The 15,795-nt window shown below is 50.4% G+C and overlaps 1 protein-coding gene across 4 annotated transcripts; it reads right to left on the bottom strand.

The window, feature by feature from the left end:
- Window positions 1-1,035: 1,035 nt before the first annotated feature.
- HADHB (hydroxyacyl-CoA dehydrogenase trifunctional multienzyme complex subunit beta) lies at window positions 1,036-15,682 on the bottom strand. Of its 4 annotated transcripts, none has more exons than XM_038176608.2 (16): window positions 15,591-15,682; window positions 14,252-14,497; window positions 13,846-13,887; window positions 12,408-12,507; window positions 12,150-12,194; window positions 10,830-10,929; window positions 9,420-9,507; window positions 8,678-8,865; window positions 7,225-7,405; window positions 6,158-6,279; window positions 4,481-4,560; window positions 4,344-4,391; window positions 3,856-3,943; window positions 2,523-2,597; window positions 1,918-2,082; window positions 1,036-1,302 (listed from the first exon to the last, which is right to left on the bottom strand). In XM_038176608.2, the coding sequence occupies exons 2-16, from the start codon at window positions 14,316-14,318 to the stop codon at window positions 1,267-1,269; spliced, it is 1,425 nt and encodes a 474-aa protein (XP_038032536.1). In that variant the 5' UTR covers window positions 14,319-14,497; window positions 15,591-15,682; the 3' UTR covers window positions 1,036-1,266. The 4 variants fall into 4 exon arrangements, with proteins under 4 accessions (XP_038032536.1, XP_038032537.1, XP_071892764.1 ...); XM_038176609.2 differs by having other exon boundaries at window positions 15,577-15,623; XM_072036663.1 differs by lacking the exon at window positions 15,591-15,682 and adding an exon at window positions 15,557-15,583.
- Between the last annotated feature and the right edge of the window lie 113 nt (window positions 15,683-15,795).

Below are 15,795 nucleotides of genomic sequence, written 5' to 3' on the forward strand. Positions count from 1 at the left end.
ATCCCCAGACCCCAAAGGGACCTCTGCCCCGTGAAGCTCTTGGTGACGTGGACGCCCCCAGCTACCCAAATGTGGGCACAGGGATGGATTTTCAGCCACTCCGGCTGCCCAGAACGGTCCAACCACAGCAGAGCCTCCCTCTGCTGGGACACCAGGTCCACGAAGCACACGAGGTGTTTATAGAAAACCAAAGTGCTGCCCCTGCTCCTCAGCTTCCCTCCCACCCACAGGCAGCTCAGCACAGAGCAGCAACATTGCACAAGATTTCCAGCCAGCACCAAGCAGGCAGCACCCGCCGTCCCACCCAGCTCTTATCTCAGCTTTGCCTCCACAATTGCAGGGCTGCTCAGCAGCAGGTGGCTTGCAGAGGCAAGGTTCCTTTTTTGCAGGGTGTTTTGGAAGATTTCTGAAGTGCCTGGCATAGCCCAAGTCACCCTCATCGTAATAAAAACATGAAAAGGTGAAGGAGGAAAAAAACTCAGAACATTAACCAAAAGGGCAGGAACAACAATCTCATGTTCCCAAAATCCTGGGAGAACAACGAATCTGCAGAATCCATGTTTGTCACCAACTTGTTTCTGCCCAAATGTTTTTAAAATTCAGAAACAGGGACAGGGTAACACCAAAAATGTGGAATTAGGGTGCACAGAGAAGCAAGGGAGAGGGGGAAAAAAAAACAAACACCAGCAAAACTTTTTTTTCTCTCCTGGTTTATTGTGGCAAACATCAGCGAGACTCAATTCTGAGGCAATTTGCTAGTTCCATGCTGTTCAAACATCGTGCAATCTTCCCCCTTTGAACCAGGTCAGCCACTTGAGTTTAAACCTGCTTCTGAAGTTGTTACTCCCTACAACGGCACGTTACCCCACATCTCAGCCTGCCGACATTCAGCATTTTGTGGATCTCCTCACCTCTGAGCTTCATTCTTTGTACAGCACTTGGGCATCATTCTTTTTTTCTTTTCCAGGGAAAAAGAAAATAATAAATCTTGCTTCCTGAAGAATTACAGTAGAAATCAGACTGGTTACAAGGACCTCGGAGACACTAAGAGCCACATTAACTTTTATTTTCCTCCACCTGGAATACGTCTTAGAGTGCGTTTATTAGCTGAAAATTACCAGCAGTGTAGCTAAAAGGTATTTACAAAGGCCACCAAAAATCCTTCCCAAGAAGGATTGTTTGTATCTTTTTATTAGTGCATTGAAATGGCATTGCCAGGCACAGAATACTCGTTGATGAATACTCCTTCAGCAGTCCCTTGTCCCATTACTGAGGGTAGAGCTCCACTAGCATCGCGTGCCCCTAGAAATGGAGAGAAAAAGAGAACAGGCACAGAAAGGACTGGGTATTACAGGCAGCAGTCAACAGGAGATGCCCACCTCCCGCCCATACTAAAATAAAGGTGAGGTGGGAGCCCAGAGCTGATTCATGATCAGATTTGCTCTGGCAGCTCCGTGCCAGCACAGGGCAGCTCCAGGTGCCGAGGCAGACCAGCACACCACGCTGCTCCCAAGGCAGCCCCTAAAGCACTCAGCGAGGGGCGAGCCAGGGCCAGGCCCTCGGGTTACCCACAGAACTACCCCCAGGCAGCACAATGCTCAACCAGGGCTCCCATCCCCAGCCTGATGGAAATCAGGAACATTCCATCTCCCACCCATTTTTCTTGTAAAGATCTTTCTTCCCAAGATTGGAAGGATGAGCCTCACAAGCTGAAAGCTGGGGAGGTTTTGAGAGCCAGCACACAAACCCCTGAGGACATGGCAGAAACCTCTCCTTCCCCTGCGTATCCCACAGGCAGCAACACGCTGCGTCCCCACTGCCCAGGGACGATTCTCCTGCTGGGCTGGAGGGACTAGCAAGCAATCGGGGAGGAGGGAGCTTTTAGGGGAACAGTGGCAGACCACACGGCATCGTTACCTGCCCTCCTGCAGCACAGGCAGCAATCAGGCCGTACTGCCCTCCCTCCTTCTTCAGCCTGTGGGCAGCAGTAATCGCAAGGCGGCAGCCAGTCGCACCGAAAGGATGTCCCAGCGAGAGGGAACCGCCCCAGGTGTTGAACTTCTCCAGAGGAGGGGCTCCGACCTGCAGGAACAGAGGGACACGCGTAATAATCACCTGTCTGGAAGGAGGCTGTGACAATACAGAACCCCCAGAGCCAGCCTGGGCTGCTGGGAAGCGTTCCTTAGCACGTGCGTGTGCCTGATGATGGCACAAAACCACACCAAAAGCTTTTCTGCTTCACCCTCAGTCGTGCAGGTCCAGTCCAGCTATCAGAAGGAATAGAGGAGCTCTGAGCCCCAGCCACTGCTTTGATTCCTGTCTCACCAGCTGCTACAGCTCGAGGTCTCCACCTGCTGGCACTGGGAATGCCTCCACACCCACAGAAACTTCTGATTCACTGACCCAGAGCTCGGGAAACATTTCAGCCCCTCACAGAGCAGAGCAGCAGCTCTAGCCACGGCGTGGAATCCAACGGTGCTGAGTGTAAACGAAATACAAAGAGAGCCCGGCTGCGTGCTTACCTTTGACTTCCTGCCCATGTAGTTTTGTGCAAACCAGTCCGAATCCATAGCTTTCAAGTTAGCCAGTATCTGCCCCTGAAAGGGAAGGGAAGGCAGACTTTGAGGAAAATCCACAGATAAACAGGAGGTGCCCCAAGATCAGCTCCAGCCACAAAACTAACACAGCCAACTGAAGAAAGCATTTTACAGGAGTAACTCTGTTAACCAGCATCAGCTCAACCTCAGAATCACAGACCTTAAAGATCACCCAGTCCCAGCCCCCTGCAGGGGCATCTCCCAGCAGCCCAGGCTGCCCCCAGCCCCATCCAGCCTGGCCTTGGGCACCTCCAGGGCTGGGGCACCCCCAGCTCCTTGGGGCAGCCTCTGCCAGGGCCTCACCACACTCACAATAAAGAATTTCCTCCCTGTACATAATCTAAACCTACCCTAATTAGTTTAAAGCCATTCCCCCTTGTTCCATGACGTCACTCCCTGACACTGAGTCCCTCCCCAGCTCTCCTGCAGCCCCCTTTAGGCACTGGCAGGGTGCTGTGAGGTCTCCCCAGAACCTTCTCTTCTCCAGGCTGAACAACCCCAAATCCCTCAGCCTGTCTGTAGGAGTTGCTCCAGCCCCTGGATCTTCTCTGGACTCCTTCTAATACTTCTGTGTCCTTCTGGTGCTGGGGGGCCCCAGAGCTGAGCGCAGGGCTCCAGGTGGGGCCTCACAAGAGCAGAGCAGAGGGGGACAGGGACAATCCCATCCCTCGCCCTGCTGCCCACGCTGCTGTTGGTGCAGCCCAGGGTAATCCTCAGCCTGGATTTGTGCTTGATATTGCCCCAGCCCTGGTGCAGGACCTTGCACTTGGCCTTGTTGACCCTCGTGAGGTTCACACAGCCCCACCTCTCGGCCTGTCCAGGTCCCTCTGCATGGCATCCCTCACCTCCAGCGTGTGGGCTGCGCCACACAGCTCGGTGTCATTTAGCTAGAAAGAGACACTGCCCAATTAACAAGCCACGTCGCCAAATTAACACATCCTAACCCATGTAGTAGATGACCTGCAGAAGTGTTTTCCTTCATACAAGGCTCTTGGTGACTTAAGATTTTTTTTAACGTGGTTTCTTGAAGAACCTGTACTCCCTTGGTGACCTCAAGCAACATAAGCCATCCTTCCAATGGGTCGTGTCAGTTCATAAAATGTTGGTTATTACCTGTGTATACACACCTCTTACAGATCTACATTCAGGGGAGATCTTAACAAGTGCTTTCACCAACACAGAAGTGAAAAAACAGACGTCTGGCTGCAGAATGGCACCTTACAGCTAGAGGGAGCCTTGGCGTTCAGAGATAACTTACAGCAAAAGCTTCGTGGAATTCGAACACATCGATATCAGCCATGGTCAGACCAGCCTTCTCCAGCACTTTGGGCGTAGCGTACGTTGGCCTGAAAAAGAGAAGAAGAGTTAAGAACCAGGAGTCACACACGAATACATTTCCTCCCATTATCATTCCCTTTTTTCCACAAGAAGCCACATTACACTCTGTCTCCCTAGGGTGCACGGTACAGCTCTCTGCCTTTCCCACTCTGAAACACAGCCCCAAAAACCACCCCCAGCACCAAGGAGCTGCGACACCCCCCAGCTAACCAGGGCGGATATTTGTGCCACAGCTGCTCTCCCGCGTTAGCCACATCCCCTGCCAAGTCACACCTACCATGCCAGCTCTCACACCTTCATGAGAAGGCACGAAGAGGGAAAAAAAACAAAAACAAACCCGCAATGGCAAGTCAAGGCTGTTGTACAAGTACAGGCTGCTAGGAGAGGCCGTTCCTCATCGCCACCTACCCCAGCAGCAGTTGGTCCTTTGGATCCTGGGACACGTACACGAAGTCCCTGCAGAGGAGAAATGCTGTTAGCAACAGAAGGAGGAGAAGAAAACGAGAGCAGGCTTCAGGCCCCACACACAGCAGCCCCTCTGTTACCTTAGGTAAGCCTTCGGCTTGTAGCCCATCGCCAGAGCCTTCTCTTCAGACATGATCAGCATCGCCGAGGCGCCGTCTGTCTGCAACAGGCAGAAGAGCCCAGTGAGGTCTCTGCCCGATGAGCGGGCGCACACCGGGCACAAAAGGAACCTGACAGCCCCGTGGAGCAGCCCCGAAGAGACACCCAAACATAACCAGGACCACCAGGCTCTGCCACAGCACTCCAAGGTGTGCAAAGCTGGCTTTGCTGTTACAGAATCACAGAGTTGTGGGGGCTGGGAGGGACCTCTGGAGATCATCAAGTCCAAACCCCTGCTAACAGCAGGTTCCCTACAGCTGTTAGAGTAGGAAAACATCCAGGCCACTGCGTCCCCATTGCTTGCCTTGCCTAACTGAATCCCCAGCTTGCACTCGTTTGCCCGAGCTACACGCACAGGCCTCAAGCAGGACAAGGATTTTATGAGGAATTATTTACCTTCCAGCACGTGCAGGAGCCCTGTGGCACAGGACAGGTCTGCCCGACTGAGCAGATGGCCAGACAACCTGTGAATGATGCAGGCACACCCTGCTGGAGCACCTTACAGTCCACCACTCCCTCTGGTTTGAAGCAGGACAGAGGTGCCCAGCTGCACTACCAGTCCTTAGGACAAACTGGTTATCCCAAACACACCTGTTCATTCAGCCCCATCCCAAAACCAGGGTATAATTCTGGGATGCCAAAAGCCACAGGCTCAACACATTGCAAAAAGGAACATCATGGCCTTGGCAACACGATCACTCCTTTCTGGGATAAATAGTCCAGCCTGCCCTACAGTTCTGCCACGTGCAGCACACCAGCAGTGTTTTATCTGTTCCCAAAGCCAAGGCTATGGCATTATCAGGCCCCTGCAAGTCCCCAAGAACCTTGAGGAGAAGGTATCACTGCTGCTTTAGGAGCCCTGGCATCAGTTGTGCTCATCACAAACCGTGGGACAGCCTTTTAAATGCACAAGAAACTGTCAGGGCTGCACGCAGAAACAAGACCGTGCCTTCCAGCTCTTTGTGGGAGACTGTCAGTGGCAATCACCTTGTGTCGAGTCTCAGAAGCTGGGACCCAGACACAATTCACAAAACTACTAATTCACAAAACTACTTTAGATTTCAGCATGGCTGATGGTTGGACTTGATGTCATCTTGAAGGTCTTTTCCAACCTTAAATGATTCTATGAAAAAAAACTTAGCTTAAAAGCCTTAGAGAGAAGAAAAGGAGCATCCGTGGAAGAGGGCTCCATCATAGATGTGCTAGAGGAATCTCCTTTTCCACTCCATGCATTACAGGGTAAGCCTTAACGTGACGAGCTTAGTCTAAAACTACAAACTTCTAGACTTACAACGTGATTGATCTCATCCTGGAACAGAATTTCTACAAAATCAACCCCAGGTTGCTTTTCCAAGAGACAGGTACAGAAAGGCAAACGTGTAAAAAAAAAAAAAATTAAAAAAAATTCAGGGGCTTAATTCTTGACTTGAAAACAAAAACAATCCAGTCCCCAAGTTCACTACAAAAAAAATCTTAAAGCATCAGGTGATAGCACAAAGGAGACAGCTCATTCCCACAGATTACACCAGCTGAGTCCACGTGCCTGTGGAGGCAAAGGGCAAAGCAGAGTTTCCCCGGCTGGCTCACGAACACCTTACCAGGAAGGATGAGTTGGCAGCTGTGACAGTTCCATATGGTTTGACAAAAGCTGGCTTCAGCTTGCCCATCTGCTCCATGGACGAAGGGCGGATCCCATTATCTTTGGTAACCGTATCTCTGCCTGTTGATGTTTAAAAATAAAGTTCAGCAAACACGAATTTGTGTGTCAGGACTTCAGAAAAAAAAAAAAAAACAGAAAATTCTGCTTTTTATGACACATTGGAGGAAGAAAAAGGGAAAATCCATTTGTGGTATCAATCTAGTTAACATGGCTAAAAATATTACTTAAAATTGAAGCTGCTTTACTTTCTTTTTAAAGACAAAAAAAACATGAAGTGCTGCAGTCTATTTACAATAAGGAAAAAATACCACACAGAAAGCCTGGTTGATAAAAAGACTTTAAATAGAGACTATAATGCCTAAATTGGAGAGCTGGATCTAAATCTGTATATGCTTATGTGCCAAGTTCTGAGGAAGTGAGAGCGCTGGCAAGAACCAAACACATGCATCTTCAGCTAAACTGACTGCTTAAACACACCAGCTACCAAAAAACACCAATTCTAGTACAAAGACAACACGAAACTCATTCAGAAACAAAGTACAGAGTGGAAGTGCCCCAAATTAAAGCGCCCAGACCATTTCACATCCGAGCAATGACAGTGAGGCCTGGTGAACTGGGGTCCGGGTAAGTGGATCATATTTGTGGTGTTCCTACCCAGCACCTTATTCATCAGACCAGGATGAATCTGTTGCTTATTTCTACTTGTTGACAGCTTGGGGTATAAAAATCAGTTCTGATTTTCCTTGTTCTGTCGTCACATTAGCAAGGATACAGGATGGGTACTACAAAATTCAGATATGCAAGGATATGTTTATGTATTCAGATAAGCATCTCTAGAAACACGCTCTTTTAGGAGCCTTCCAGGGAGCCAGAGAGGGCGTACCAAGGAGTTAAAATCCGTAACACACACGGAATGTTATGAATTGGTCCCCAGTGCTTCCTCTCCTCTTCTAAATAAAGCCCTTCCTTATTTAACTGGTGTATTCTAGCAGTGTGTGCTTTTACCTGGCACTTTGAAGGGTACCACGTCGAGCAGCAAGCCTCCGTCCTGGGCTTTCTTGGCTAGCGTGTGCGAGCGGAGGGCGTACTCGTCTTGCTCCACACGGGATATGGCGAAGGCAGCAGCCAAGCGATCAGCAGAGTGCCCCATGGTCTCGCTGGTGGAGAACTCTGCCACAGCTGGGAGCTAGAAAAATAAAAATAAAATAAAGTCAGCACACCGAAACGCCTCACCCTGTAGCAGTTAAAGGCAGTTTATGAAAGATCACTGAGTTCAGAAGCTGGTTAAGGCCCGCAGAGTCAGTGAACGAGGCTCTTCCACTCCTTCAGCAGAGCTGTCAATGTTAGAGCTCGAGAAGAATCATCACTTTCAAAGTATAATTTCAGAAAAAAAAACAGATAAAGTGAGATCCAGGCTGCTGCTAAATCCAGGGGTTCAGGAACCATGCTGGATGTGCCCATGGTGCTCTGTGAATGTCACAAGGGCTCCCCAGGAGGGGTGACTGGACCTTTGGGGCCAAGATTAAACACCCTATCCTGGGCCATTAAAGGTTTCTGTTAAACACCTCCACAAGCAAAGCCAGAGACAGCAGGTGAGTGCAGCTCAGCTTTTGTTCTTCCAGCAGCACCCAGAAAATCCCTGCATGCCTCTAAGTCTGCAATTTTAATAAGTTATTTAGACTTTGGATCTCATCTCTGCTAGGTGCACACTGAGCTTCCCTGCACTCCAGCTAAAGGAGACCAAGAGAGAGACAAACAGTTTTCTTGTGAAGAGTTTGGTGGCGTTGGAGAGAAATGCTCTTCCTTACAACCTCCATCATGCCATAATTCACCTCCCTCACGACCACAGAGAGAGGCACGAGTGGTCCTCTCTATGGCAGGCTCCTGACATTAACCAGCAGGCTCCCCGTTCTCATCGGGGCCCAAACATGGGAACTGAAGACATTCAGCACCTGGCAGGACGTGGCTGGGAACAGCACTCATAAGGCAATATTTAAGAGGCATTAATCAATGACAATGCCATGAGCTTTGCATTGATGGAAAAAAGCTTCCACTTTCCAGTCTCCAGCACACAGTTTGGCTAGGAGCCACAGAAAGAAGGAGGAGGTTTGAAATGTTGAAGTAAATTAGGTTTCCTGAAGACCAACGTGTAAGAGGACAAAGTGGAAACAAAGAGGAGAGTCACAAATGCTACAAGCTGCAGCAGGCAGCTGTAGCTTTAATGTAAATCACAGAGAGGATAAATAAAGGAGATAAAGAGGAGATAAAGGAGATAAAATAAATAAAAGAGAGCCACAGGAAGCCACCTTTGCCTTTTTTAAATCCACATATGTTCTCCAGGGAAGCTAAAAACTTACCTGAGCCAACTTGATTCACACCTCCTTATAAAATAGTTTAAGTTTTAGATTAGTAAGTTTGAAGAGTTTCTAATAGTGTCTAAATGCCTGCAAAAAAGTACCTCAGGAGCAAAGTAGTCAGGGCGAATTTTGGAAATCAGAGCGAGCTTTTGGCCCAAGGTCTTGGCTCGGTTCAGAGTGAGCATAGTCTTCCTCATCTTCCTGCTGTGACGAATGGGAACATCCGACATTAGCTCCACACCCCCTGCTACGACCACGTCGCACTGTCCAGCTGCGATCAAACCCACACCTGCAGAAAGAGACAGAGTTTGCCGTGAGGAGAAGCAACGCTTACCTCATTAGTGCCTAGGACACTCTATTTTATGTCCTTCTCCAGCCTCCAGCTTTGGCCAAGTGAGACAGAATGTGTTTAACTGAGACAGAGCAGGACAAACAGACATTTTATGAAGCACACTAGTTTTGTAATTTTGCTTCCTCTTTGTCACACAGCATGGGAGAAGAGCACTTCCAGCGATGCAGAAGACCAATATGTTTTTCTCCTCTGTCCAGGATTAATCAAAGATGACAGCAGCCTGAAAGGCAGCGAGTTCCTCATCAAGATTTAGTCTTTACCTCCCAAACTAACATGGATGCTGAGCAGAGGCTGTGGCTGAATGCAAACAGAGCCAAGCTATTGCAGGTGCTCAATTTGTAGTGTATTTTGTTAGTTCAAAGTCCTCCTTCTGTTCCAGGATTTCTTTGCCTGCTTAGTGATGTTCACTAAGCAGCACGAGCTAGCTGAGGGACAGAGAGGAGTTGCCAAGTCTGGTTTCAAACCACAGCTTGCTCTTCTAGTCAACATACCTGTGGTCATAGCCTGGTTTGAAGAAATGCAAGCCATGGTGACTGTATGGGCTGGAGTTTTGTCAGAGAAACCAGCTCCCAAGGCAGCCTACGAGCAAAAAAGAACGACTGTTAAAACCTGCACCTTTTGCTCCACGGGGCCAGATCTGCCTCCTGCCCAGCAACACGCCTTTGCAGACTAAGCTGAAAACAAGCACCTCGAGGACTTGTTAGTGTTAGGTCAGAGAGGTTGGACTAGGGGAACTTGGAGGTCTCTTCCAACCTAGATGATTCTGGGATTCTGAGTTCCCACTCAGCCAACTCTTGCAGCAGCAATTCCTCTCCCTGGACTCTGGGAACCAAAGAAGGCAGCTGCCCATTTGAAATCTGCCCAGTATCAAGCATTTTTTAATGCTGCAAGGCCTCTGCTTGATTCTTGCCTGAAAGGGAAGCTTTCTCAGGGCTCTCAGCCCTCTCAGGGCTCTCAGGCAGGCTGTGCAGTCACCAGGGACAAACTAATCACGCACCTCATCACTTTGAGAGAGCTTTCAAGCACCTAAGGTTGTCTTTGCTTCACATTATTTGCAAAGGTGGCATGTGAAGAGTTATTTCGAGCCCTCGGTACAAGGCGCCACGAGTTTCTTCCAACAGGACAGAAAAACATCTGCAGCTCAGCGAGCAGTCTCATTTGACCCAGCACAGGAAAACTGCTCGCGGCGAGACCTTCCCTAGTTGAGACGTGGCCAAGTGGTTTAAAGTTCACCACTTGTTCCCAAGTTAAAATTAAACCGCGGCCTCATCTGACTGGCAGGTGACCAAAGCAAGTATTTGCATACACGAGGCTCAAACTGCCGATGGAGCTGGGGAGCCTCATCATCTCCTCAGCCTTTCCAGCTCTTTACGTAATCGTTTTGCCGGCTTGCAGAGAGAATAACAGAAAATCACATGCCACATCACATTCCTGTAGCAGACCGACCTCCTTCCGTGTATAATGCGTGAGTTGGGTTTTCTGCCTGCCAGAAGAAAGGGCAACTAAGCTGCTGCAAATCGTTCAAAGGCTGCATTTGAGCAGGCAACTGAAATAAATAGGTACAAAGCAATCCATCACAGCATGCTCCGGGCCTCTCACCTACTTTGGCCACACCAGCCTTTGAGTCCAATCGGTAATTAGAGCTGAGTGATCAGCAATCATCAAGAAAAGCTTCCCTTTCAGGCAAGAATCAAGCAGAGGCCTCGCAGCATTAAAAAAAATGCTTGATATTGGGCAGATTTCAACAAGGGGCAGAGCCCCATACAGTTATTTGTCTGCCAATACTGGCCCAACTAGCTTATATTCCTAAAGCCAAGTTACACCGGGCTTTTTTCTCAAGGGCTTGTTGTCTTCTTTCTAGAAAAATTAAGAAAAATTAAGAAACAGTGCACGCAACCCACCTCTCTGGCAACATTGCTTGTTTTCACTTCCTGGATCACCGTGCCGTACACAATGTAATCAACAACATCCTTTGGGACATTGGTCCGGTTCAGCAGGCCCCTAGGGAGAAGACAGAAACAAGGAGAATTTGTACCGTGCAAGCAAAAGCGTTGCCACAAGCCCTCAAAGATCCATCTGCCACCAGCTTGGCTGGAGAACACGGAAACGACGGGGCTGTAGCTGCCAGAGGTCCAAAAGAAATGTTGTGTGCATGGATATTTAATGACAAGTGCCACTGACCACAGACTGCAAGCAATCGTAGTGGTATCACGATGCTTTATTCCCTAATTTCATGAAACCAGTCACTGTCTCCCTCCAGGTGCAGCTGTCAGTACCCTCCCCAGTTTGGAGAATTGTGGCACCCAAATCGTAGGAAGAAGGCCCCAGAGAATACAAAGCCCATTACACAGGTGTAGGAACACGTGAAGCTTCCACGGAGATGCAGAAAACGAGCAGTGCGTTTTCCCAGCTGATTGGGAAATTGGGAAACCTTGCATAATTTGCTACAACATCCTGGCAAATATGGCAAGACAGGAAATTCCACTGCAGTGATTAAGGACAGTGGGATTCAGACAGCTTCGTGCACTGCAAACCACCAAATAAAAATGAAAATACAGTCACTTCCATCAAAAATTTCTCTCCAGCAGCACTGTAGCCTCCCCCCACCCCAAAGCCAAGGACACAGCCCCCAGGCAGCATTAGCACCCTGCCTGCCAACCACAGCAGCCTGCCCTGGCCAAATGTGCCACGACGTGACTGCACCCAGCCTCCCAATCCTTCCTCAGGCCTTAAAATCTCCTTTCCTCCCCGCTAATGCCTTCTTTCTTCTCAACAGCACTTTGCCCTGCGCCTGAACAACAAAAATCCCACTGCTAAGGACACGCAGCTCTTGTCAAATCGCTGCAGAATGCGAGGGACAGGAAGGTGGCGGAATGAGCTGGCTGCTTTCGTTGCCAGTTCTCTCTCAATTGCAGACGGTTTTTCCCTTGAATTTTAAGCACACCTCAAGAGCAGCCCCTGTATTTAGAGAGCTGTGCAGGCAGAATTCAAATTAACCAGTTGTTCAAGCGAGACAGCAGTGAAACTCCCTGGAAGTTTTACTCATGCCCGTTGCAAACCCTGCTGCTCCTGCCACCTACAACGGCAGCAGCTGAGCAAGAAAAATTAAGTATTGCTCAGAGACAAGACCAGCCAGCTCTGCGTGTGCCACTGTGCCAGCACCAGGACCTCAGCAGTTCTACGAAAGCTTTCTGGGCTCTTTTAGCATTCCTTTTACTTACTGCAGCGCTGCTCTGGCTAGGTCATGGGGCATGAGATCCGCGTACCTGGAAGATAAAGAAGAAAGGCAGAAAATTAAGGGCAATCTTCTTCAAACCGTATTTTTTCCATAAAGACAGGATAACCGCCAGCACTCTGTTATTTCTGGGCTTGTAGGCATAAAAAATAATTCCATTAAGATGACAAGTAAGGCGACTTTTTTCAAAAAAATGATTCTATTGTTAACCAAGGGAGCGGGCATTTCCTTATTTTGTACTTACGACGTGCCAGACTGCAAGAATGGAATACGGACGCCCTCCACCACAACAATATTCTTCACACCACTTTTGGCTAAGGTCTTCTTACTCTTAGGCTGGACAGCTAAAAGAGAAGCATAACTAACTGTTAACAAGAACACCATCAAGCTTAAAGCTGTTAAAATTGACAGAAAACTATGGAAAAATGTTGTCTTTTAGTGCGTATGTCAAAATCATTGTAGGTAGGGCACCTGGGCTGTGATCTTGTCTCTGTCTGGTTAATTACATGGTCTGTAAAAGTGCTTTAACAACTCAGTATTTCCATCATCGAGGGATTCATCTACAGCCACACCGAGGCAACAGCACAGCTGAGAATTGAGGCACGAACTCGAGGTCTCTGTTACCACCAGCAAGAGCAGTGCAAGAGCAGACACCTCTGAAAAAGCTGCATGGCCTCGAAAACGAGTGAGGCAGACCACGTTCAAAGCCCTGCAGCCAAAATAAGGCCTCGCACAGCCTCTCACTGGGGTGCAGCGAGCAGGAAATAACCAGCTTGCACTTCCCTGGGAAAGCAGTGGCAAAGAGCACGTAGTCACTGCAGGTAACTTGCTACTTTTCTTTAAGGCCTCCTGGGATTTTGGGGTCAAGATAAAGTGGTGTCCCGATGCACCACCATTCAACAGGCCACTGCCAGAGCTCTTTCAAAGCAAAGATTAAGAGAATTCAGTGAGAATTTCCTAACACAATCAGGCCTGCACGTCTTAGCAAGCATTTACAGCAACACGGGGCAGCTCCATTTAATCCATTAAAGCACAAAGACACATTAAAAAAAAAGCAATTAAATCCAGCTAAACACCGTGCTCAACAAAAGCACAAGTATGAAACTCCAGCACTGTTCGTGCATTTTACAAGGCTCTCTGTACAAAGCCAAGGAGATAAGGGGGAGCTACTGTCTAGGTTCATTTCCAAAATGCAGGCAGCTCAGAGACACAGAGCTAATAACCCGTGTAACAGTGCAATCAGCAGCTCCACTGAGACCCGAGCCTCTTACTGGTCTCACTGGACATCAGAGGTAATCTCACAAGCTTCCCCTACTCGGGGACAACCCCATCCCATCCTGGGCAAGAGGTCTGGTTACACCTCGACAGCCTGTAACCTCCTGGCTTAGCTTTTTGGTTTAGACACCAGAAATCGTAATCTATCAGGTGAGGACATGCTGGGAGCTCTGCAATGGGCACAGCTGCTGGGGGCGAGGGGCATTCAGGTGTTCAGGGGGCTCCACTGAAGTGCTCTTCCTGAAGTTTTACTTGGTGGCACCTTCTGGGGGGCACTCTTGTTCTTCTGCTGGCTGCACTGCACTTCTGAGGTCAGTGCAGGATGAGACAGGTCTGGAAGAGGGAGGCAGCTTCCCGACCTGCCCGTTAGCACAGCCCCACTGCGATGCCTGGTGCCATCACCTTACCTGCAGCCTGCAACTGCGGGGAGCAGCTGAGCGACCGAGCGACTGAAAAACAAGGAAAAAAAAAGGAGAATCTGTCAAATTTCAAGTGTTAAAAACATTTCCAGCTTCTGTAAGGAATATTAAAAGTTAAAAAGATAACATCACAGGAAGACAACGGCGTGCACCTACACGTCTGAGAGATATTTTTTATTTCACTCTGTTCATAACAGAGGCATAGTTCATACAAGATTCCTCCCACACTGCAAGACGTGGGCAGGACAAACATGTCAGCAATGGGATCAGCTGTTTAAAAAACAGATGACAACGGAACAAAGATTCAGCTACAGGCATCCACTCCAACTCTAAAATGGAAAAGGAACTTTGTGGCCTCCCAGTTCAAGCTTTTAATAAATGCAGAGATACTTACAGACCCTGGCAGCCCATGCTGAGGAAGCAGGGAGGTTTCGGATGGCGTGGGTCAGCATGGAAGTCATTTTGATATCTAGAGGTGGCAGAGACCGCTGTTAGTCCAATCTGACCTCTTCAGAACCACTCCAGAAGAAGCAGTCTGCCTGCTCCACACAGCCAAAAAAGCCGAGAAAGGGAAGGTGACCCAAGGGCAGCTGAGAGCAGCGGCAGGGAGAACCTCTTGCTGTTACTTTCCGAGCAGCATCTAAGAGACGAGGAGACTGGCTTGTAACCGTGGCCTGCTACAACACAAATAAACCCCGCTCTCCCCGATCACCCAGCCCGGCACTATCAGCAGCCAGGGCAGCTTTCGGCTCCCCCCTCGATAACAATTCCACTGCTTCCCCCTGGAAAATTGTCCCGGCGCCCAGCTCGTATCACTGTCAGCGTGACTCGCCTGACGCCCTCCCCTTGGCACCATTTCTCGCCGCTGCCCCTAATTTTAACCACCGGGGCTAACCCAGTAACTGGGTGAATCCTCGGAAAATGAGGGTTGGAAAAGCCCTCCAAGACCATATCATCCATCCATCCCCTACCACCAATGTCACCACTAACCCATGTCCCCAAGCACCACGTCCAACCTCTCCTCGAACACCCCCAGGGACGGGGACACCCCCACCTCCCTGGGCAACCCGTCCCAAGGCCTGGCTGCTCTTTCTGACAGAAATGTCTCCAAATTTCCAACTTAAACCTCCCCTGGCACAACTTGAGGCCATTCCCTCTGCTCCTGTCACTATTTATCTGTGAAAGGAGGCAAACCCCCAGCCCCCCACCCCTACTGCTCCATTCCCTCCTGCTCTCAGCACTCCCCCTCCCCATAACGCCCCCTCCCCAGAGGCCTCCCTCAGACCCCCCTCAGCCCCTCACAGCCCCCTCAGCCCCTCACAGCCCCCTCAGCCCCCTCACAGCCCCCTCACAGCCCCCTCACAGCCCCCTCACAGCCCCCTCAGCCCCCTCACAGCCCCCTCAGCCCCCTCACAGCCCCCTCAGCCCCCTCACAGCCCCCTCAGCCCCCTCACAGCCCCCTCAGAGCCCTCAGAGCCCTCACAGCCCCCTCAGAGCCCCCTCAGCCCCCTCAGAGCCCCCTCAGCCCCCAGGGCACCCCCTAAAGAACCCCCCCACGCTCTGCCCCGCCCCTGCCCACCACCAAAGCCCCCCACATCCCCTCACGGACCCCCTCACAGACCCCGGAGCCCCCCTCCCGTACCCCACACCCCTCACGGAGCCGCCCCCTCCCCTCAGCAGCCCCGCAGCCCCCCCTCACCCCGGCCCCACCGCCCCCACCTGAGCCCCCTCACCCCGGCGCCGCCACCACCTCCCCTCACGCAGGACCCCGCTCCCGCCCCGCCTTCAGGGCTGCCCCGCCGCGCGCCTGATCACCGCGCCCCACCCCGCCCCTCTCTCACCGCGCTCCCTCCCTTCCTACCGGTCCTCTCGGTAGCTTCGACGACGATCGGGGCGCGGCGAGGCTCGGAGGCGGAGAGGGAGCGGCGGGAGGCGGCG

This window comes from Anas platyrhynchos, chromosome 3 (assembly GCF_047663525.1).
Source record: "Anas platyrhynchos isolate ZD024472 breed Pekin duck chromosome 3, IASCAAS_PekinDuck_T2T, whole genome shotgun sequence".
NCBI lineage: Eukaryota > Metazoa > Chordata > Aves > Anseriformes > Anatidae > Anas > Anas platyrhynchos.

Coding starts and splice junctions, on each gene's coding strand:
- HADHB (XM_038176608.2), bottom strand. CDS start 14,318: ATGACTTCCATGCTGACCCACGCCATCCGAAACCTCCCTGCTTCCTCA. Junction 2,083..2,522: donor ACATGGGCAGGAAGTCAAAG/GTAAGCACGCAG, acceptor CTGTTCCTGCAG/GTCGGAGCCCCTCCTCTGGA. Junction 1,303..1,917: donor CCTGTGCTGCAGGAGGGCAG/GTAACGATGCCG, acceptor CTCCATTTCTAG/GGGCACGCGATGCTAGTGGA.